The following is a 25,355-nucleotide window of genomic DNA, read 5'->3' on the forward strand; positions in this document are numbered from 1 at the left end:
GGCACAGCCGAATATAGCTCTCTTACTTGTTCATTTTGGTTTTGTTATTGTTCTTATGCTGAGTTTTTGTATCTAAATTATGGTTTATTGTCAGTTAAGTTACTGCTTATAATAACCATACCAAACATTTTATGTGAATTTTCATAATGTGGCGCGGAGCGTTCGCGAGTGTAGATTATGCGAAAAAGTGCTGATATGAAAAAAAACATATCCCGAACAAAAAAAGCAAGCAACATTTCGTTACTTATGAAAAATTAAAAGAGATTGACTAAAGTATAAAGAATATTTCGATAAAGTAGCAGAGAAGAGGTAGCACAGTTGGGCAGTATCAAAACCTTTTGGAAATAATTCTGTCATTTCTAACTGTCTGACCTGATTGTCATGAAGAAGTTTTCAAGAGCGTAGCAGAGAGGTATTCGAGTTAATTTGTTTGCCAACTGATCCTAAAGCCCTCACCTCAGCACAATTTTTAAACGCTTTCGAATTTTTTGTGGTTTGTCTATAGTCAAAGATATATTCTTAAAGCTTTTGCTTAGGATTGTAATATAATGGCTATGCTACTTATATTTCGAGTAATACATATTTGAATATACAAATTTTAAAATTTCACCATAGCTTGGCCTAGTTTTCACACAATATTGGACATAAAATATGAGCGATTTCATCAAAAAATTATCTATTTGTTAAACAATAAATATTGTAACAAAATCATATGAAAGAACATTAATAACAATTGTCTTGATTCGTTATTGGCCTCAAAAGATGAGCTTTTGGCTCTGAATCCATATGATGCCAGAAAGATGGGAAATGTTCACAGCTAACAATAGCCAAAACGTTGAATAAAAAATTGTATTAGGACCTTTCACCAAATTTGTAAATTCATACAAGAGATCTTGCAAAAATTTAATTGAAAAATAAAACAATCATGGCTATTCCTGTTCTCACTTTCACCATTCACCCTATTTTTGAAAGCATAATTACAAAATTATATAATTAAGGTATAATAAGAAATTCTGACAAAATTAGATACTATTGTTGTAATTGTGCTTTCAAAAATAAGGTGAATGGTGATAGTGAGAACAGGAATAACCCTGAATATTTTTTCAATTAAAACAAGTGAGAAAGTATGGTCGGTCAAGCCCGAGCATATAATACCCTACACTAAGTAAAAGAGCAAAAACATTTTTCTTTAAAAATTTAAATAATTTATATTTTTGAGTGATTTTCGGAAGTGGACCTTATATGGGAGCTATGTCCAATCACCGATCACCATGAAATTAGGTCCTGTAATTTATGTTAAAGTTAACTGTGTTGAATTTTGTGTATATACCAACATTTTTAAGCGATTTATGCACGTTAAAGTGATTTTCGGAAGCGGGTCTATATGGGAGCTATGACAGACTGCCAGCCGACCAGCCAGCCAGACGGACGGGCATCGTTTAATCGACTCAGAAAGTGATTCTAAGTCGATCGGTATACTTTAAGGTGGGAGTTAGACTAATATTTTTGGGCGTTACAAAAATCTGCAGAAACGCATTATGCCCTCCCCACTATGGTGGTGTAGGGTATAAAAATATGATATTGATTAATAATGTTGTTTGAATTTACACACAATTTCAAACAAATATTTGTTTAAAACAGAAACAAATTTCACTGATTCTGGTTTTTTGGAATTTCTTGGTTTTACTGATTCAGTAAAATTTTTGTCTGTTTTAAATAATATTTTTATACAAAAAATTTGTTTAATCAGAATGCCAGAAAATAAAAATATAAGAAAATAAAGAAAAAACTACAAATACAAAAAGAAAATAGGAAAGTAATGAAAAACATTAATAAATATTAAAGAATGCTTTTATTTGTTTATCAGACAATTGACATATTTTTGCAAAGCCTTTGACAAAACCAAAACTACTTATGTATATGGAGGATTTCATGTCAAGTGAATCAAAATCTATGTCTTCCAATCGGTATGAAATTTGCATGAAGATTCATCAAGTTCTATTGGATAGTATTTCAGACACAATTTGTCAACAAAATCGGTCGAGAACTCTCTGAGTCAGAGGGGGTAAAATTTGACATTTTGGCCAAGCAGGTGCTTTTTCTCATCCATGTAACTTATTACCTATTGTTCTTAGCAAAAGTGTCCCAAATAGTTTAGATATGGGCCCTTTTCCAAAAATAACCCTTAGATATTTTCCCTGAAGACCTAATTTGTCGTTTAGTGGGATGCGAGTTAGATATCTATCAAAATAAATGTTTTGTAACTCAAAACATAAAATTTTTGATTTTTTGAAAATCTAATTTTATTTTTCCAAAATGTACCCTTTTTTAATTATTTTTTTGCTCAAAAGAAAGCTTAGGTCCATTTCGTTAAGAGTGTTTTGTTTCCTTAGAGGGATAGCTACCAAAATAAATATTTTGTAAATCAAGACAAAAAATGTTTGGCTTTTAAGTCCATTCCTTTAAGAGGTTTTTGGTTGCTTAGTGGGATGCGAGTGGGATATATATCAAAATAAATGTTTTGTAACTAAATATATAAAATTTTAGATTTTTTAGGCAAAATCAATGGGTCCTTTAGAACTATTTAGAATAATTTTAATTTCGGTTGTGAGAAGTGAGAGTGTTTTACACATACAGTCATCTGTCTGACGCCTTAGAGTGTCATAAAAATCAAAAATATATTGTTGACAATTCTTACAGTGACAACTCTCCAGGGGGTCGATTCTGGTTCGGTGAAACGGTGAAATGAAAAGTTTTTTCATATTTTCATAGAGTTTCTGATTCTCGTATAATGAAAAAATTATAAATAAATTCAAATATTTTCATATGAAAAGAAAAAGTTGAATAAAACAAATTGAAGAACGGGATTTGTGTAATTGTGATAATATGAAAAGTTCTCATTTCTCCGTTTCACAGAACCAGAATCGACCCCCAGATATCCTCATTCTACACTATTAATGAATTTCTTAAAAATATTTTAAACTTGTTTCAATTATTAATTACTGCTTAAATAAATTAGTTTTTTTTTAAATCCAACTCACCTTAATTTCCTAACACGCATCACAGAAATAATAACAAGTAAATTTCCAAAAATGGCGGCAATTATTATAAATAACATGACAAACGCTTTCAAGGCTAAAATAGCATCATCGAACCAATCACCGTCGACATCCGTACCCATATCGCCGACACCATTGCCGGCGCCGCCGCCGCCACCACCATCATCATCCAGTAGTAGTGTTGAGTTTGCTACTGCAGCTAAAGCAGATGTGGCAGTGGAAATGGCTGCATTATGCAGTAAATGTGTTGTGGTTGCATTCGGTTCCATTTGGGCTAAAGTGCCGTCCAAAACCGCCATGGGATATTGTAGGGAACTATCGATCGATAATGACGGTGGTATGTGTGTGGCGGCAGGTGACGATGAGTATGATGCACCAGCAACTTCATAGGTGGAAGCTGCATGTGTTTGAAGGGCGGCGGTGAGTGTAGCGGTGGTAGCATTTGTCGTTTGCAATAGAGCTGCGGCAATGGCAGCTGTTAATGATGTAGTCGTTGTTGCAAATGTAGTTGTAATTAGTGGTCGTGGTCTTTGTTGCTGTTTTTGGGGTGTTGGTGGTGATTGTTGTGATTGTGTTGTTGTTGTTGTCGTTGTGTCTGCTGTTGTTTCTGTTTTATCGTATGGCCTTTGCCGCCTCGTTTTCCTTAAAACATTGTGTTTTAATGACTTTTTTGCAATTGTTGAATTTGCATTTGGAGTTTTAGTTGCTGCTGCTGTTGCTAGCTGTTCTTGTGGCGCTGATACTGCATTTAGTAATGTTGTTGCTGCAGTGGTTGCTGCTGCTTCGTTTGTATCCACTATTGCTGTTACATTTGTACGTGATGTTAATTTGGTTGACGTTTTGTTAGTTGTTGGTTTTATTGTGGTTTTTGTAGACATTACAAATATATTTTTATTAAAAAATTTTAACTTTGTATGATACTTTTTTGCTTCTTACTTAATTTCTTATTTTTTTTTTGTTTAAATAAATTAAATTTAAATCTTTTATTCTCTCTCACTTTAACACTTTCTTGTTAGATTTTTATTTATTATTTTCCATATTTTTGATTTTAATATTTAGCTTTCACTTAATTTAATTCACAACACTTGGTTTTCGTATTTTTTTCTTTTTCAATGGAAAACTTTTTTAATTTTATTTTTTTTACAAACAAAAATTTTCACTTTTAAAAATATTTTTTTACCGTTATCACTTTTCGTCACATTCACGTTGGAAGCGCTCGCGCGATGTTCTTTTTTATGCCGTTCAAACGACTGAGGACTCAATTTCAAATTTTTTTTGTTCGAAGCGTTGATTTTCCATAAAAAAATAAAAACAAAATTAAACCAAAAGCAACAAATCACAAGATCTTCAAATTTTCTATAGATTCTTTTAAAAAAAATAATAATTCGTATTGGACTCTTTTCTGACTTGTTGTCGCTCTTTTTTGTTACTAATTTTTATATTTATTTAATTTTTTGAAAATATATATAAAAACAATATTATTCTTTTTATTTTATATTTTGTTTAGCAAAAAGTGTTGGAGAAATTTTTTCCTCATTTTTATGATGGTCGAGGTCGTGGTCATACACGACATCTCGTTTGTTTTGAGTGTGTTTGATCGAAAAACAACAAACCCACAAGTTTTTGATATTTTTTTTCTAATTCTTTTACACTCGTTTTTTGTTTAAATATAATGTTAGTTTTATTTTTATTTTAAATTTAAATATTTTATTTTCGTTTCATTTAAAAATTTATTTTAGTTCTTTTCCTTAGTAGTTGTTGTAGCTGCTGCTGCTGATGTTGTTGTATTTGTTGATGAATATGTTGTTGTTGTAGCTGTAGTTGTTGTTGCTTGTGATGTTTTTGTCGCTTATTTGTATTTTCCGTTGACGTTGCCATTATTTTCTAAAAAAACAGAGGAAAAATACAATCAGAAATAAAATAAATGTGTTTGATTTCACCACAATAAAATATTCATTCGATCGGTGGGGGTTTGTTTTGTTGAAATACAGGGTGTTGCAAGTGTGGGATTTAAATATTAATAACACAGTGAACAAAAACTGAACGAAAACAAGTAAGAGTGTTATATTCGGCTTATGTCCATAATTTCAACAAATATATATCTATGGTGTTATATACCCAGCTGATAAATTTACCTAAAAGGTAACTTGACATTAATTCCAAATCAATATCTACGGGTAAAAATTACCAAGTATTTTTACTCCATAAGTAACTAAGCACTGATAGATATCTATTTGTTGAAATTACGGGCATTAGGAACTTCAATCAGTTAGGGTTCTAACTGTACAGAATTTGATATAGTGATTAATTTCTTAAAACTTTAAATGACTTATGTGGAAATTTAAGTTAATATCATTATATACTTATTATCTATTGACAATAAAATATTTAATTTTTCTGATATATTGGTTATATGGAGGGAAAATTGTGAACCGATCCTCACAAAAGGTTATTATTATAAGACAATTATGAATTTTGAAGTCATTTTCTGAGGGTGGAATTGGGACAAATCTTTAAATATTTTCGCCATATATTACAGTATAATTTCATAGTAATTTGAACTAATTTGTGCAAAATTGTATCAGGATTGCCGCACAATCAACATATTTATGAATTTTCAAATAGTATATAAATGTACATGGGTTCTCGTGTTATAATATTGATTTTATATTTCTGAATTTTGGTTTTTAGCTCCCATTCCAACTACAAACGCATTTAAATACAAATTAAATAAGAGACATCTCAGAAATTAATTCGTTCACAAGTTACCGAATTATTTCCAAGAGGAAAAGCTTCTAAACCACTATGCCTGCGATTATAGCCATAAGCAAATTAGTAATTATAAAGAGTTTTCCAAAGAACCAATTAAAAAACGTTTAGTTTTGATATGGAAAAAAATCAATATAAAATTGTATTACCACCATCAATATGTAGCTGTTCATTTGTTGACAATCAAAAATTTTTCTGACATATGTAGGCCTAATATGGTGGGAAAGATTTAGGTTCATATAAAACCTGTATATGTCCAATTGCATTAGGATATTAATTATTATAAGACAATTATGAATGTTGAAGTCATTTTATGAGGGAGACATTGTACGGGGCCTAGGAACAAATGTTGCCCAGTTTTCGCCATACTTTACAGTATAATTTCTGAGTACTTCGAACTAATGTGTGCAAAATTTTATCTCGATTTCCGCATAACCAACATATTTATGGCTGCCCAAATAGTATTCCGGGGGGACATTTGTATGGGGACTAGGTGAAATTATGAACTGATATTGCCCATTTTCAATGTCAAATAAACCTCATCAACAGAGAGTAAATTTCAGCCAGCTAGCTCATTTCGTCTTAGAAACTTCGAGGACCCATAATAAATATACGTTTTGGTTCTAGGACCAAAATCAAGATACATACCTCTTTTTTTATGGCGGCTATAAAAGTGTAATATAGTATAGATTTGGTAAGAAATTTTCAACAGAATTTTATTTTTAAAATCGAATGAAACAAACGTTTAATGGATTCAAGAATCGATTATAAAGTATATTTCCACTAATATACTGAATGAAACAATACAACTTGTTTCAAGTTTCACAATTTTGAATAGAACAAAATTTATGGAATTCCTAGTTATAGAACCGTACTTCAAAAGTGTTATTAGTTATTTAGCGTTTATTTAGAACTAGTGACAGTTTCATGCAAAAATCGTTCTAGAACCGTTCCAAGGAATGGTTACAGGTATATCAACGCTTCCATAGAACTTGTTCCGAAGGTGAAAATTTCAAACAGAAATCATTGGTCTCAACTACACGCAGAGAAAAAACATGGTTGTGGTAAACATAATCTAAGATTTATGATTGTAGTCGAATATTATGATCTAATTATAATAATATGATGATACAAATCAACCATATTGTGATAATAGTACATATTTACATTATAATCAAATAAAATCATATTATGATCCAAAGTATTCATATTATTATTAAAATTTATTTTTGGAAATACAAAATTTTATTTCAATAGGTTTTTGTTTTAAGGTACTAAATTCCCAATTAAAATATTATTGATAAATTCACTGAAATTTATAGTTATTCGCTCTAGGAAAGGGTTATAAGTTATAACCATATTATGGATGTTTTTCCCGTTTCCTCAAATTTTAAAAAATAGATTCAAGCTAGTTTGATATATTGATAAAAAAAATATTTTCGGTTTTTGGATAAAAAAAATTAAAGAATGATATTCAAACTTTACAGCGGTGATCTTTTTTGAAAACCACGAAAAAGTAAATCCATTTTTTTAAAATAACTTGCAATGGTATATTCGACTATTCTAGCCCATTTTGATATTTGCAAAAGATGTAGAAATGTTATAGCAATATTTTACATAATATAATATGTTTACTAAGGTGGACCTTATTTTTGATTTTTCAAAATCAAAGGGCAGTTTTGTGTGAGGTTAGGGTTAGTGTGGTCAAACCGGTTTTCTAACTATTCGAAAAACCGGTTGTTTTTCAATTTTCCAGTTTTTTTAAACCGGTTTTTACAAAAGGACGAGTTTCGAGTTATTCGACAAAATCGAATATTTTTTTTTTATTTATTTTAAGATCGCAGAATCTTTAATTTTAATAATTAGCGATTACTTTAAACAACACTTTTCTTCTAAATGTGTGTTACGATTTCATGTTGAATGCCATTAACAAGTTATACATCAAGGCGCAGTCGAGCGTCATTGTCATTATTTCTGGCTCATTTTTGTTTTTTACCTTCGAAAATTTTGCGTCTCGTTTTGGAGCGTGTTTAATTTAGCTTCGTATAACGATTCCTGTTCTACGTAGTTTATACCAACCGCGTGTCTTTTAAATTGGTGGATATCATAAAAAGTCATTGATACTGTACCACTAACATTGTCACTACTGATTTTACACTTACTCTCACCAACACATTCAATTCTTTATTTTATTCAGTGCACCTGCAAACACACAAATACAAAAACTGAAAAAATAAAGAAAAAGTACACCAGTGCTCATGCGTATTTCTAGTTATCTCGTTGAGTGGACAACGACTACTAAAATGTAAGAGCATAAGAATACGTGTGATTTGATTTTCCACAATTGTGGTATGGGCTGCGCATGTCTGCTTTAGAATATATTGAATGAGACTTGGAAAATATAGAAGCTCAGCTCAGTTTAACAATAAAAGAACTTCGAAATCCACACAAAAAAACTAGTATTGCAATAACTAGCGATTTAAAACCAGATTTTGAATACTTGGACAAATTTTCAAAAAGTTAAAATAAACTAAATCTTTTATACAATGCAATTTCAACTATAAATGAACGTGTTATTTCTGTTACTTTTTTAATCAAAAATAAATTGAGGAATCGTGTGTACTCAAATCATTTAAATTGTATTCTCTTCTTGAAATATTATTTTAAAAAATACAACTAACTATTAGTATGTGTTAATATTATATTAATATACATATATCATTTCTATAGATTTAAAATATTAAAAAAAATTTAAAGCTGTAAATAAATTTTATTTAAATAAATTTGTAAAAGACTGAATGATTCTTTAATTAGTTTTAATAAATTCATAAATTGACAAAAAAAATTTAAAAACCGGTTATTCGAACCGGTTTTTTAATGAAAAAACCGAAAACCGGTTTTTAAAAATTACGCTTCTTCAAATAAACCGGTTTTTGGAATATGTCGAATATTTGATCACTCTACATGCAGAGAATAAATATAATTGGGCATGGTTACAGTAACCATTTAAATAGTGTTAATAGATTTTTAACAATATTATAGTCACAGTAACTATTTACATGACTGTGGTAACCATAATATGGTTAATTTATGATTCACATGATTGTATCAACCATATATATGGTTACAGTAAACAAATATATGTTTGTGGCAACCATATTTATGATGAATAATTTTATCATAATATGTTGTTCTCAGATTATGATAAGCCTTAAGCCGAGAGCAACATAATATGGTAAGTCCTTCATCATATAAATGCTTGTCACAAACATATATTTATTTACTGTAACCATATATATGGTTGATACAATCATGTGAATCGTAAATTAACCATATTATGGTTACCACAGTCATGTAAATGGTTACTGTGACTATAATATAGTTAAAAAAACTTGTAACAATATTGAAATGGTTACAATAACCATGCCCAACTATATTTTTTCTCTGCGTGTAGTTAGGGTAAAAAAAGTTTGAGCCCGATCGGTTAAAAATAGGCATGTTTTTGTAAAAATGTTGCCATTAAATAATTACTTTTGCAATCTAGTATAAAAGAATCGAAATGTGTATATAATTGTCGTTGTAATAAGATATAAAAGACAAAAATTGGTTAAAAAGTGATAAAGTTATTGAAAATTTCCCAGGCCATTAACGTGTCTTAGGCCACTACAACAGGAAATGTAGGAACAAAATTAAAATATTTTGAGAAATATTAAAATTAAATTATTCTTAGTTACTTATATATGAGTTTTTGTCTTCATAGGATACCATTAACCTATTGGCAGATGTGACCAAAACTCCATTTTATTATTTTTAAAATTTTGTTAAACAAATTTCAGAATTTTTTGATCATATTGTTACAAAGAACATAGTATAGTTGTCGTAGCCATATCGAACCATGTTTTTTCTCTGACTGTGGAACAAGTACTGCCTATATTCATTTAAAATAGAAATATTGTATTGTTTTTTCCTGGGACGCCTCATTAAATATAAGTACCTAACACATTCAAATCAGAGGAATGAAACCCTAAAACAGTTTTTATTTTTTTAATAGACTTCAACAAAAACACATAGAATGTTCCCCCTAGCTTGGCGAAATTAATAATGGATTTTCTATACAAAACACCCTGTATTCAACATAAAACACAATTTCAAATTTGATTTATTTGCAGCAGATGTTGCTGCTGTGTGTTTCTCTACTTTTATTTTATTTATTTGTATTAATTTTCATTTAAATTTTTCTTTATTTGTTGTTGTTGTTTACTTGTCATTTGTTATTTCTTGGCTTTCTACAAGTGTCACTTGCACTTTAACAACAACCAAGCAAGAGGTGTGTGTCGTTGTAATTTTTGTATTTATTTAAATAAAAGTATTTTGGCTGTGAGCGAATGACGGAAGCAGGAGATGGTCTAAATAATTATTTAACACTTAAAAATTAGTTAAAATGTTGAGAGAAAAATTATAATCATGATATAATTTTTACATAAATAAATAATTTTATTAATGTATTTTCTTAAGATCATTTAGTATTGTTGTTAAGAATATTTTATTTTTAGTTTAGTTGCTGATTTATTTCTTGATATATTTCGATGTTTTATTTTAATGGTGTTTGGTTTTTATATATATTTTTTCTTTGTTTGACATTTTCACATAAATTGCTAATTAAAAAAATATCTGTCACCATGGAGGAGGAGTGTGTTTTAGATTTTTCATAAAATATATTTTTGTTGAACTTAAAAAAAAACAATCTTTTAAAAAGAGTGTGAAATTAAGCAAATTGTTTTGGTTTCTATTAAACTGACAGTTTTTAAGAGAGTTTTTTCTTTTCTTTTAATTAAAATTTTTATTTTTTTGTTTATAAAAATGCCACTTTTAGTTAAGTTTAAATATTTATTTTTAATGCAAAATTATAGTGTTATTGGTTTAGTTTATTGTTCTTCGACAAAGTTGCTGGCTACTTGTTATTTGTTTGTTTACTGTTGCTGCTGTTGTCGTTGCTTGTTTGGTTTGGCATTGATGCGAGCATTATTCGCTATTTTCATCTTCATCATAATCGACATTATCGCTGCCGTTGCCATCGTCATTCTTAACAATCTCATTTTTATCATCATAATGATCCTCATTATTAAAATCATCATGATGATGATGAGCATCATGTTCAGCGGACATCATTGTGTTTGTATTCGTCATTTAAATTATGATAAAGTTGGCTGGTTTCCAAGGTTATTCACAGATTTTGTTTTTGCTTATACTCTGCTTATCTTGTGTGTGTGTTTTGGCCGATTTATTTGGTTGGTTTTTAATTTTAATTTTTTACTCTTCAGTTTTATTTTTAATAAAATAAATACATTTTCTATTGTATTTTCCTTTTTGTTGTGTGGTTGTTGACTTTTTACTGCGTTGCCAGCTTTATCTGCAAAAATACAAAAAAGAGAAAGAATATTTTGTTTAAATATTTTTGTTGTTTTTAAAACAAATTAAATATATAAGTATGTGTGTGTTTGTTTGTATCTTTGTTTTTATAATTAAACATAAATATTAAATTTATATTTAATATTTTTATTTTTTCTTGATAAAGATTAAAATGTTTCTGTGTTTTTATTATTATTATTTATATTATTCATCTAAACATTTCAGCAAAAAACTGGATCATTTTTGGAACGCGTGTTTGTTTTATTTGTGTTGTTTTGCGAAACTAATAATTTCAAATGAAATTAATTTTTTGATTTACTATATTTATTGTGTTTCTTTAATTCTAAAAATATGTTTAATTTTAGCAGCTCATAAATTTGGTTTTAGTTTCTTTATTTTTACTACCAACAAATTTAGCTCACCACACTTATGGAATTTCAATATCAAAAGGGTTAAATTAGAATAAGAGTTTTTTTAAAATTTTATTATACTCGTAAATATCATCACATTTTTGAGAATATTATGACATGTTGAAGAAAATAAATTCTCTATATTTATGAAATTCACAAAAATATTGTCATTTCTTCTAAAACAAGTTTCTGTTTCTTAGCAAAATAATGCCTCAGGCCTGTTTATTTTGTTGGCAGGTTGTAATCTTCTTTTTGTATATAGTGTTTAGTCATATGTTGTAATAATTTGAGGAAAATGAAATAGTGAATTTGTCAAAGAGTATAATAATGTACAGTTAAAAGTTTTAACTGAGAGAGGTTGGGGTATTTTGCCTTGTTGGGATAGTGTAATGCATTTTACACATTTAAGCAGTTTTGGAAATTATAGCTTTTCATATAATGTGACTTCTGTCATATTATATGGCTGTGAATCCTGGAATACAGCTAGCAACCTGCAATGTTATATCAAACCGAGATCTTTGGGAAAGATCAAGTGAAACACCAACACGTATCCAGATCATCAAACTTAAATAGAATTGGATTGGCCAAAATGACAATTGCATGAAACCCCCAAGGCAGTGGGCACTGAATACTAGAATAGCAAGCAAATCGCCTTGGACTTCCCTTTAAGGACCATTGTGGGGTGAGGGAAAAAGAGGTAATGATTTTCCACCTTCTCTGCGAATGCTCAGCCCTGAGTATCAAAAGTTACAAATTTCTGGTCAACTACATAAGGAGTGAGATCGAAAAAACCTTAACACACGTTTTTCCCTAAAACTTTTAAATCAAGTATTATTTGATTTTTTTAAAAATATGTCAGTTATTATGTTTAATGTCAATAATGTTCACTTGTTGTTAATCTGATTAAAATGAGTGACGAGCAAAAAGTGCGCACAAAAATTATTAAATATTTTCAACAAAACCAAACATGGTCTTACAAAAAGTTGGCCAAACAATCAAAGGTCTACCGTCAAACTGATTCCAATGTTATTAAACAGTATCGGGAGAACATGATGTTTCTAAAGCCAATAAATAGATTTTTATTTATTATAATTTTTTTTTAATATTTTTATTTAAACAACATCAGTTTTTTTTAATTTTTTTTAAAATTTTTTTCTAAATAGATTTTTAATTTTTTTTAAAAAGTTTTTTTAATTTTTAAAATTTTTTTTTGGAAAAAGTTTTTATGACAAAAAAAAAATTTTGGTGAAAGAAAAATTAGGGTTAAAAAATATTTTTCCCGATTTTGACCCATTGCAGGTCCGACTTACTATAGCCCTATATACATCGTTGCAATGGACTTTCAAATATACCCTTGCCACTCATGGCGAAGGGTATAAATATACCTGCTGCTTAATGGACGACGAAACGTATGTTCTGGAACGTATCTTCCGAATCAATATTTTTGTGTTGCTGATGCTCGGGGGAATGTTGTAGAAATCTTTAGGACCCAAAAGCAGAAAATTTTCCCAAAAAGTTCTTGGTATGGCAAGCAATATGCAGTTGCGGCAAAAGAAGCCAAACATTTGTTAAGGAATTAATATTTTTATGTTGATTCTGGTGATGGACTACCTGTTCCAACAAAGTGACAGAAAGCACTATAGAAACCTTAAGGGAAGAGTTTCTGGAGTTAAGCTAGGTACTCTGTTCAAAATTTCGTGCGAAATGCTGTCAAACTACATATAAAATATTTGGAATGAAATATATGCGAAATAATTTCGCAAAAGTTGTACTTTATTGTGGAAAACATGTGAAATACATCTGGCAACCTTATTTTTCCACACGAAATAACATACGCAGCACTTCTTTCGCACGAAATTAAAAGCAACAGCTAGCTGTCAAACAGCATATAAAATTTTTCGCATGAAAAAACCATGGTTTTTCGCAAATATGAACAGAGTACCTAGCTTTAGACAGGTTGGGTCTAATAACTTCGACATTTTAGTATAGAATATGATGAAAATAACAATACATCTGTCAAGGGGTCCTTTAGACTCTACTTGACTGTTAGCGCACTGTTAACTACCACTTCAACCAAGTGATCGTTCAAGATTGAAACCACTTAGCCATGTGAGATGGCAATGACTTCTGGAATCTCTCGCAAATTCAACGTCCGATCGACCAACACCATATCTTGATTTTTTTCAATTCTTTAGGGTATAGAGACCACAAATGGGCGTCCAGAGAATTCGGCATCATTCGTGCTTGTACGAATACAACGAAATTCAGTAAACCACTTTTTAACCGTTTAAATTGATGGTGCAGAGTTCCCATAGTATTTATCAAGCTTAGCCTTTATTTGAGTGATGTCTACACAGAAAAAATTATATTTTAATTCAAATATTTGTCATATATTGAACTGGTTTCAATCAGTGTTTAAAAAGCTACGATAACTAACAAATTTTTAACTGTTGCTACAACTACTGCTTCAAAAAAGTGTATGTAGCGGTAGCAGTAGCATTTGTCTTTTTTCGTTTTCTTGTTTTTTTAAAACAACTGCTACCTTCAAAATATAAAACTTTTAACAGAGCAGTAGTAATAAAACATGAATTGTAAATGGAGTAGTAGCATAAAAATACAAATCATTGCTACTGCTCTATATCGAGTTTTAATTTTTAAGGTAGCAGTAAAGTAGCAGTTGATGCAGCAGTTAAGGTAGCAATAAAAGTAGTCAAAAAAGAAAATCTTCAGTCATAACACCAAAATTGACAGAATTAAACACTGTGTGTAGTTTTTGTTTTGAGAGAGTTTGAAAGAATTATTCAATTTTATTCGTCTCAGATGTTCGTATGCTAACAGAAAGATCGTGTTTTCTGTGTGTATAACAAAAAAGCCGAACTTTTGTTTACAACACGACCAACTTGCACAAATATACATTCACAACAACAACACATAATATACTTTTTTGGCTGAAGATTTTTATTTTTGACTTATTTTATTGCTACCTCAACTGCTACTTAGCTGCTACTTCAACTGCTACTTAACTGCTACTTCTTCTACTACCTCAACTGCTACTTCTATTACTACTAAATTTTAAAAGTAGCAGAATTAATAAAAAACTAATGACTGCTACATCAAAACTTTTTCTTTTTTAAGGTAGCAATAGAAAATAAATTACTCTGCTACTTTTAAATTTTTCTTTTATTAGTACTACTACAACTACTGCTACCAAAATGTGAAGGTAGGAGTAGTAGTAGTAATTATTGACTCGGAGTTTTTATTAACTAGACTACTTGTGTCTACTATTTAACTAGACTACTTGTGTTTTTTCTTTGCTACTGCTACTTGTAGTCTAGTTTTTTAAACACTGGTTTCAATTATTTCATAATTATATCAAGTATTCATTTGCTCAAAAACAAAATTTCTGGATATTTTCTATTGAATTTTGAGTTTCGAATTTGATTATTTTGACAATTGTATATACAATTTTCGTTATTGGTTGAATTTCAAATACAAAAATTATTGAATGGATAATTTTCGTAATTGAAACACAAAAAATATCAAAAATGTGTTTTCAATTACGAAAATTATCCATTCAATAATTCTTGTATTTGAAATTCAACCAATAACGAAAATTGTATATTCAATTGTCAAAATAATCAAATTCAAAACTCAAAATTCAATAGAAAATATCAAGAAATTTTGTTTTTGAGCAAATGAATACTTGATTTAATTATGAAATAATTGAAACCTATTCAATATGTGACAAATATTTGAATTGAAACGGTTTAGGAAATAGTTTTTTCTGTGTAATGGGCAAACGAAATTAACTTTTTTCCATTTGCTCAACAAGAAATCGATATTCTATCGTAATTGATTTTTTTTTCAAATAGAGATAACAATGGCAAGAAGTTTCATGATAATGTTGTTTGGTATTATTTTTTTTTTTGTTACAAGATATCAACATGTTCATTAATCATTTTAAATATTGAAAATCTCTCATAAAAAAACAAAATTAAGCTTACTGCCTACTACATATGTACGTTTATAATTTTAGTTAAATATAAAATAAACAAAAACCATTTTAATTAATTTCCATAAACATTACTTTCCAACTTTGTAACAAACTAACAAAAACATTAAACTGCGATATTTAATAAAAAAGGCTATTTCGTGATACGATTAACACTAACAATACAACAATACCTTGAAAAAAATTAAACAAAATAAAAATTAAACATTTATCAAATTTTAACAATTTTAATAAATACTGAAACAAACAAAAAAAGAGAGTTTAATTTTTCAGCTCTGACCAGCTGTGCCATAAAAACTCATTATTTAGCAGCCTTCATATTGTATGGATATGTATTAGGAAAACTTATGGCACTGCTGGTGTTAGTGAATTTGTTAAATATTCATTTGAAATTATATTCATATTGCATAACTGTATTTATTCACAAAAACTGTTAAAATGTTTCTAATATTTCAAAACAAAGCGTTCAAGGTGACAAAGGAATTGAAAGGCAAAAAACAATTTTTATCAAAATATTAATGTAAAATCAGGATACGATAATTGTAGAAGGTAGAATCACTAGGGAGAGTTTTCAATATTTAGACCTATAACGTCAAATTTTGATTTTGATTTTTTTCATATTTTTTTTATATTTTCTTTTGTTTGACGTTACAAGAATTGTATAATTGAGAATTTATTTTCTACTGAGTGTACCTTATATTGTTGTATCATGATGTAAAATTAAAGGTAGCTAGAATTTCAGGCACGCATTTAATAATTTAGTAAACATTTTAATTTAAAACTATTCATCCAAAACGGTCCAAATCTATCACACTTTTGGACACCTATTTTGTGCTCTTCAATTTTCTTTTAACAAAAGCCGAATATCTCTCCACTGGTCTTAGCTCCAGGCAATTTGGAGGATTTGCCTCTCTTGGCACAAATAACACATTATTCAAGACCTTGCTTACCATGGTGACAAGATACCAAATTAGGCCAAAAATAAGTGGACACATTAAGAAGTCTTATGAATGGAAGAATAATCTATTGTAAACATTCCTTGATGTAAATTATGGTATATATAGAGACCTTTGTTTGGATTCTTTTGCTGCAAGTGCATATTGCTTGCCATACCAAGAACTGTTTGGGAAAATGTTCTGCTTTTGGGTTCTAAACATTCCTAAAACATTCCCTCGAGCATCAGCAATATAAAACAAGTAAGAAAGTATGGTCGGTCAAGCCCGACCATATAATACCGTACACCAAGTAAATTAGTAAAAATATTTTTCTTTTAAAATATCAATAATTTATATTTTTGAGTGATTTTCGGATGTGGGCCTTATATGGGAGCTATGACCAATTATGGACCGATCACCATAAAATTAGGTCGTGTGATTTATGTCTATATGAAAGTTATTTATGTTGAATTTTGTGTATATACCAACATTTTTAAGTGATTTAAGCACGTTAAAGTGATTTTCGGAAGCGGGTCTATATGGGAGGTATGACTAATTATGGACCGATCATAACAAAATTTTGTGACATGAATTTTGCATATATGAAACTTATTTGGCGCGAAATTTGTGTAGATACATAGATAAATTAAACATTTATGACCAATAATGTCCAATTTCGAGGGGACATTTGTATGGGGGCTAGGTGAAATAATGGACCGATTTCAGTAGGCTTGGTCCTTGGGCCAAAAAAGTAATATGTACCAAATTTTATCGAAATATCTTCAAAATTGCGACCTGTACTCTGCGCACAAGGTTTACATGGACAGCCAGCCAGCCGGCCGGCCAGCCAACCAGACGGACGGACGGACGGACGGACATCGTTTAATCGACTCAGAAAGTGATTCTAAGTCGATCGGTATACTTTAAGGTGGGTGTTAGACTAATATTTTTGGGTGTTACAAACATCTGCACAAACGCATAATACCCTCCCCACTATGGTGGTATGGGTATAAATATTGAGCCGGAATCTGGGAAAATTTTTCCAGAACATACGTTTCGTCATCCATTATAAAATTTGACTTCAATTTCCGTGCTCAGTCTTTTGCCTTTAAATTTTTCTTTTTGAGCCCTGAATGTTTTTAAACCTGCATTGGCTTTAACTTTTTGTACCAAATAGTCCGAGTACTGAGCTAACCGGACTGATTTCCTACAGGATGAGTTGGAAATGTTGAAAATGCTTTCCATTTATTGGCTTTACATGAACCTTATGTATGAGGCTTTCTATCACCAAAAAATTCTTTCCATATCGTTTAGTCAGTTTGATGGCAGACCTTTGATTGTTTGGCCAACTTTTTGTGGGAACAAGTTGGATTTTTTTCTAAATATTTAATAACTTTAGTATGCACTTTTTTCTCTTCACTTAACCGAGAGTATAACTATTAGTTAAAACATTACCAGACTTCGTTTTAATGGAGGTTATCAATTATTAAATTTTGTTAATTTCTGTTGTCAAATTTGTTTATTTTTAAATATGTAATAATAACAATAATTTAAATATTTTATATTGTAATTTGTTCACCTTATTTCGAAAACCAAATGTGTGTGTTTTCATTTTTAATTTAATATGTTTAAGTGACATTAACATTGGCCTACACCAATGTTAATGTTATGCATGGGGAAATCACACACAATATTCCACCTTCAACTGTACACAAAAACAAACAAACAAATAAATGTAAACTCTCACAAACATATAAAAAACAAAAAGAAAATTATTCCCACCAATATCACACCCACACAATTGTGTACTGAGCACATGTACTTTTCAAGCTAAAAACAACAACAGAAAACCCACATAGAAAACATTTCACTAACATACTTAAATACATATTGTATGTATGCAAATCTGCTCTCCACTCTCTAAACAGTGAGAGCTAAATGTTTGCATGTATGTTTGTGTCTAGGAAAAGAGACCATTAAAATATGGCACACGGCAAAAGCGCGATGCGTACATTAGAGTGCTTCAGATTTTTGCAGAGTAAAATAAATCGTGCAGCTTTCACTCTAGCAGTATGGTAATTACCGGAGCTCAGATTTCCTAGCACTATTGATCGAAAAATATGCTCAGGAATATGCAGAAATATGCACTATGAAATGGAAAATATTCACAAAAATATGCATTAATTGAGAATTATGCAGTGAAACTGGGAGAAATTAATTTTGAAATTCCTGTTTTATTTGAACAGTAATGTGCCAGTCTAATGTAGAATTGATTATTTGATTTTATCGCTATTGTTGTTGTTGCGCTTATTGCTTCTAAATACGCTACATTGTGCTGTGTTAGTTGACCACAATTTTATATATAAAACAAGTAAGAAAGTATGGTCGGTCAAGCCCGACCATATAATACCCTACACTAAGTAAATGAGCAAAAACATTTTTCTTTCCAAATTTAAATAATATATATTCCTGAGCAGAGTATGAAAACAAACAAAACATTTCGCAAACGTTTGCAAAATGTACAATTGTATTGTACATGAGCAAAAACAAAACAAAAACTTTTCAAGTGACAAAGAGAGAAAACGAAACGATTAGCTTTTCACTCATCTGCATTATTTAATTTACCGTTACAATTGAACATTTGAGTACAAAACAGATAGATAAACGTATTTTTTATTCGTTTTGTTTTTTTTTGTACTGTGTTCTCTATTATAATGAGTAAATCAATTACCAAACGTTTGTTAAACGTTTTTTATCATAATATTTCAATATTGTTCTTTCTCTTTTCTTTTCTAGCTGCGTACGTTTATATTAATGTACAGTTTGCGGTCATGAGCAAAACCAATACAAAACATAATGGGACAATCATTCTCATTGTACGTGTTTGGTTTTTGTTTTACACACTGAAAAGAACAAAACAAAACGATAGCAAACGTTTCGATTTGTTTATTTCCGTACTCTGTTCCTGAGTGATTTTCGGAAGTGGGCCTTATATGGGAGCTATGACCAATTATGGACCGATCACCATGAAATTAGGACGCGTGATTTATGTCTATATGAAAGTTATTTATGTTGAATGTTGCGTGTATACCAACATTTTTAAGAGATTTGTGCACGTTAAAGTGATTTTAGAAAGCGGGTCTATATGGGAGTTATGACTAATTACACGCTGAGAAAAAATATAATTGGGCATGGTCACTGTAACCATTTAAATAGTGTTACAAGATTTTTAACAATATTATAGTCACAGTAACTATTTACATGATTGTGGTAACCATAATATGGTTAATTTATGATTCACATGATTGTATTAAGATGAAAGTTATTTATCATGAATTTTGCTTGTATACCATAATTTTTAACAGATTTATTCACTTTAAAGTGATTTTCGGATGCGGGTCTTATATGGGAGCTATGAATAATTATGGACCGATCATAATCAAATTTGGTGACATAAATTTTGTATATCTAAAACTTATTTGGAGCGAAATTTGTGTAGATACATATATAAATTAAACATTTATGACCGATAAAGTCCAATTTCGGGAGGACATTTGTATGGGGGCTAGGTGAAATAATGAACCGATTTCAGCCAATTTCAACAGGCTTCGTCCTTGTGCCGAGCAAATTATATGTAACAAATTTTTGTATGATCGATTCATAATTATTCATAGCTCCCATATAAGACCCGCTTCAGAAAATCACTTTAAAGTGAATAAATCTGTTAAAAATTATGGTATACAAGCAAAATTCATGATAAATAACTTTCATATAAACACAAATCACACGACCTAATTTCATGGTGTTCTGTCCATAATTGGATTTGTAATCCAGTTATTGAGCAAAAAATGTGAAAAATTGGTAAAAAATTTGAAAAAATTGGCATTTTTTCGGGTATGTATGTTCCGTACATTTCTTCTACTTTTCAATATATACAACTTTGCTTCAGGCACAAAAGAGATATTCCGTACGGTATACGAGATATAACAGTTCTAAAATATAGAAAAAGTGATAAAAATCCACCTTGAGGAAAAAAATTCGTATGGCCATTAAATTATTATGGCAGCCAACTTGACAAAACTAATGACACAGAAGTTCTTATTTTTAAGGCTACTTTCACGTGCAATTGTCAGAATTGAGTCCCAAAGCAATGTACTGAAAAATGTTGTACTGTGTAATTTTATCATAATATGTTGTTCTCAGATTATGATAAGCCGAGAGCAACATAATATGATAAGTCCTTCATCATATGAATGGTTGTCACAAACATATATTTATTTACTGTAACCATATATATGGTTACTGTAACCATATATATGGTTGATACAATCATGTGAATCGTAAATTAACTATATTATGGTTACCACAATCATATAAATGGTTACTGTGACTGTAATATAGTTAAAAAACTTGTAACAATATTGAAATGGTTACAGTAACCATGCCCAACTATATTTTTTCTCTGCGTGTATGGACCAATCGTAACAAAATTTAGTGACATGAATTTCGTATATGGGGGATTTCATGTCAAGTGAACCAACTTTTGAAATCGATGTCTTCCGATCGGGATGAAATTTGCACCAAGGTTAGCTCTATTGGATAGTAACTCAGACACAATTTTTCAACAACATCGGTCGAGAACTCTCTGAGTTATAGGGGGTAAAATTTTGACAATTTGGTCAAACAGGGGTTTTTTCTTATCCATGTAACTTATTACCTATTGTTCTTAGCAAAATGTGTTCCAAATAGTATAGATAGCTATTTCTTCGATCTTTCGAAAAAAAATATTTAAAAAAAAAAATAAAAAATTTTTAATATTTTTTTTCCGAAATCAAAAACTTTTTTGACTTTTTTTTAAAATACGCTATTTTTTTTTATTTTTTTTTTTTTCTTAAAATAAAGTTTAGATATTTTCCTTGAATACCTACTTGGTCGCTTAGTGGGATGCGAGTGGGATATCTATCAAAATAAATATTTTGTAACTCAAAACATAAAATTTTTGACTTTTTTTGCAAAATCAAAAACTTTGTTGACTTTTTTTTTTCAAAATGGACCCTTTTTTAATCTTTTTTTTTAGGTCAAACAAAAGCTTAGATATTATCCTTGAAGACCCTTTTGGTCGCTTAGTGGGATGCGAGTGGGATATCTATCAAAATAAATATTTTTTAACTCAAGACTTACAATTTTTGACTTTTTTTTTTGCAAATACGATTTTTTTTCCAAATGGGCCCTTTTTTTAAATTTTTTTTGTAGTCAAAAGAAAGCTTAGGTCCATTCCTTTAAGATATTTTTAGTCCCTTAGTGGGATGCGAGTAGGATATCTATCAAAATAAATATTTTGTAACGCAAGACATACAATTTTTTAATTTTTTTTTGCAAAATCAAAATTTTTTTCCAATATGGGCCCTTTTTTAATTTTTTTTTTTGCTCAAAAGAAAGCCTAGGTCCATTCTTTTAAGATATTTTTAGTCCCTTAGTGGGATGCGAGTGGGATATCTATCAAAAGTTTATATATATATAAACTTAATTGGAGCGAAATTTGTATATAAATTAAACATTTATGACCGATGAAGTCCAATTTCGGGAGGACACTTGTATGGGGGCCAAGGCCGATTTCAGCCAGTTTCAATGGGTTTCGTCCTTGGGCCGAGAAAGTATATGTATAAAATTTTATTGAAATATCTTCAAAATTGCGACCTTTACTTTGCGCACAAAGTTTACATGGACAGTCAGCCACCCAACCAGCCAGACTGACGGACATCGTTTAATTGAATCAGAAAGTGATTCTAAGTCGAACGCTGTACTTTAAGGTGGGTGTTAGACTAATATTTTTGGGCGTTACAAACATCTGCACAAACGCATTATACCCTCCTTACTATGGTGGTGTATAAATATATTTTATATAGGCTTAGGAAAATGATTGCAAAATAGTTACAAAAGAAAATTTTTTGTTAGCAAAATTATGAATATTTAATTAACGAAACTAGAAACCAAAAGTATAAAATTGTTATACGAAATTGGTTTTAGCAAATAGTGTAAGAGACGACCACAATTGGTAGTTTAGAGCAAATGTCATGGTTATTTAATGGTTTATGCAAATTTTTGATTATAACGATTTCTTTATATTTATATGGACATATTTTATTTAAGTTTTAGAGTAAAAATGGAAATGTTAAATATGAATGGAGCAGACATATAAAATAAATTTGAGACAAATAAAATTATTAATCTATTGTAAAATTGGATAAACCATTAAAAAGTTATATGCAGTTTAAATTAATTTTGAATTTTTCAGCAACTTTAAATTTTGTATGACAAGTTTTAACAAATTTGGTAAAGGGTGATTTGTGAATGTGATTTGTTCATGTTCGACTTGTTAATGGGTTTGTGCGCGCACAAAATCACAAGAAATTGAAATTTTTAATCACAAGTTAGACGAACAAATCATTCCGTGTGTGGTCAGCTTAAGGTGTGATGCCTTGATATTTCATTTCTCCCTTTAAATAAAATTGTTTTCAAATATTTTTTTAAATTAATTTATTACCTGCTAAAACATTAAAACATGTGTAGTACATTTGCCTGATCGCTTTTGACCACTTACACTAATTTTTGAATTTCTGTTTCTTGCATTTATATTTTTATTGTCACATAACAAATTTAAAATGTTGTATCTTATTATTCGCGTCTTTGTTCTGTATGTGTGTGTCTGCATATTCAAGGATTTTAATTTTAATTTTACTTTTTTTCCGTTGTTTATAATCTTGAAATGATTTTTAATGTTATTGTCAGTGTCACAATTTAAAAGCGCTTTTTAATTTTGCGTGTGCTTTGTCATGATTTATGATAAACAAACCAAAAAAGTAAATTATTCAAATATGTAAATACATAACAACCTTTATTATACATACATAAGAGAGTAATTTTTTAAACAAATACAAAAAAAATAAACTTCAACTTAATTAAAAATTATATGTAGAGGCGTATGATTAATAATATTTAATTAAATATTACTCATACTCACAAGTACTCTGACTCTTTCAAGTGGACACAAAATTCATCGCAATTAAAATTGTTTTACAAGATATTAGAATATAGCCAGTTACAAAACTGAAACTTATTAAAATAAAATTTTGGATTCCCATAAATAATGTTGATGGGTTATTAATTATAGTTTAATAAACATGTTCTATTAATAATTATAAATGATATACAAATGTCTAAAAGCCATTTATATATTTTAGACATCAAAAGCTAAAGAATTTAAATTAATACCACTAATTGTTTTAAAAACAATTTGATATAAAAACATCTGTTGCGACATATGTATCTACACAAATATTTCATACTAAATAAAATTTTAACAAAATCTAAGTATAAACTGTATATAATAAGAAAAAAGCAAAAACAAATTTAAGAAAAGCTAAGAAAAACCACGCAAATATATTTGAAACACAAAAAAAAACAAATTTAAAGATGTCAAATACTTAAGAGCACGCGGTTACAGATTGTCAAAGTACAAAAAAAAAAGATACAAATTTCATCAGCCAAAACCTCCCTCAAAGCTAAAATTTTTTTAAAAAAAAACACTCACCCAAAACAAATGTGCTCCACCTCTTCATAGAAAAAAAACTCTTGTGCCATCAACAACCATTAGTTTAATTTTAAAACTAAAACACACAATTTATTTAATTTTATTTATTTTTTGCTATTTTTACTTGTTTCGCTTTACACACACACATAAATAAACCAAACATAAAGGAATATAAAAAAATGGAAATCTATTAAAAAATTTAAAAAACATTTTCTAAAAATTGAAATTTTTATTTGAAATTGTACTCGAACTCGTATGATGGGCCGGCCTTAAGCTTTTCACAATTGTGGTTGTTGTATTTTATTTGTTTTAACAAAGTGAAAGAGAAATAGCTTTTTGTTTGTTTTATGTTATTTGTATTACCAATTGTTGTAGTTTTATTTTATTACTTTATTCCAGTATTGTTTATGTATTTATTTTGTGCAATTGAAATTTCTATTTCATATAAACAATTGCGAAGAGTAGGTACTTTTGTATTGATTGATGCTGCTGCTGCTGATGATGTTGACTGCTGATGTTTATTTGAATTTGTGTGTTCAATTGCATAAAATGAAAATTAAACAAATTGAGTTGCAATTAGTGACTAGTTTAGTGTAAATAATCGATTAAGACGTATATGATGACATAAATATTTTGGAATAGAGACTGTGTGGTAATACTTTACTTTCATTTGTAAAAGTGAGATGTTTTAATGAAAATACAAACATAATTTGGAGTATTTCAGTGGACTAACCCCTATTAACACGAAGCCTGCACGCAGAGAAAAAATATAGTTGGGCATGGTTACTGTAACCATTTCAATATTGTTACAAGTTTTTTTAACTATATTATAGTCACAGTAACCATTTACATGATTGTGGTAACCATAATATGGTTAATTTACGATTCACATGATTGTATCAACCATATATATGGTTACAGTAAACAAATATATGTTTGTGACAAGCATTTATATGATGAAGGACTTATCATATTATGTTGCTCTCGGCTTAAGGCTTATCATAATCTGAGAACAACATATTATGATAAAATTATTCATCATAAATATGGTTGCCACAAACATATATTTGTTTACTGTAACCATATATATGGTTGATACAATCATGTGAATCATAAATTAACCATATTATGGTTACGAACATATATTTGTTTACTGTAACCATATATATG

The 25,355-nt window shown here is 29.4% G+C and overlaps 1 protein-coding gene across 1 annotated transcript in view; it reads right to left on the reverse strand.

Annotated features, from left to right (window-relative positions):
* Nucleotides 1-25,355, reverse strand: part of Octbeta2R (Octopamine beta2 receptor) — a 300,943-nt gene that overhangs the window by 54,602 nt on the left and 220,986 nt on the right. The window contains exon 2 of the mRNA XM_065516130.1: nucleotides 3,042-4,943. Coding sequence (XP_065372202.1) covers nucleotides 3,042-3,937 — 896 coding nt within the window. The 5' untranslated portion in view covers nucleotides 3,938-4,943. The remainder of the gene's footprint in view (nucleotides 1-3,041; nucleotides 4,944-25,355) is intronic.

This window comes from Calliphora vicina, chromosome 1 (genome assembly GCF_958450345.1).
Source record: "Calliphora vicina chromosome 1, idCalVici1.1, whole genome shotgun sequence".
NCBI classification, from domain to species: domain Eukaryota; kingdom Metazoa; phylum Arthropoda; class Insecta; order Diptera; family Calliphoridae; genus Calliphora; species Calliphora vicina.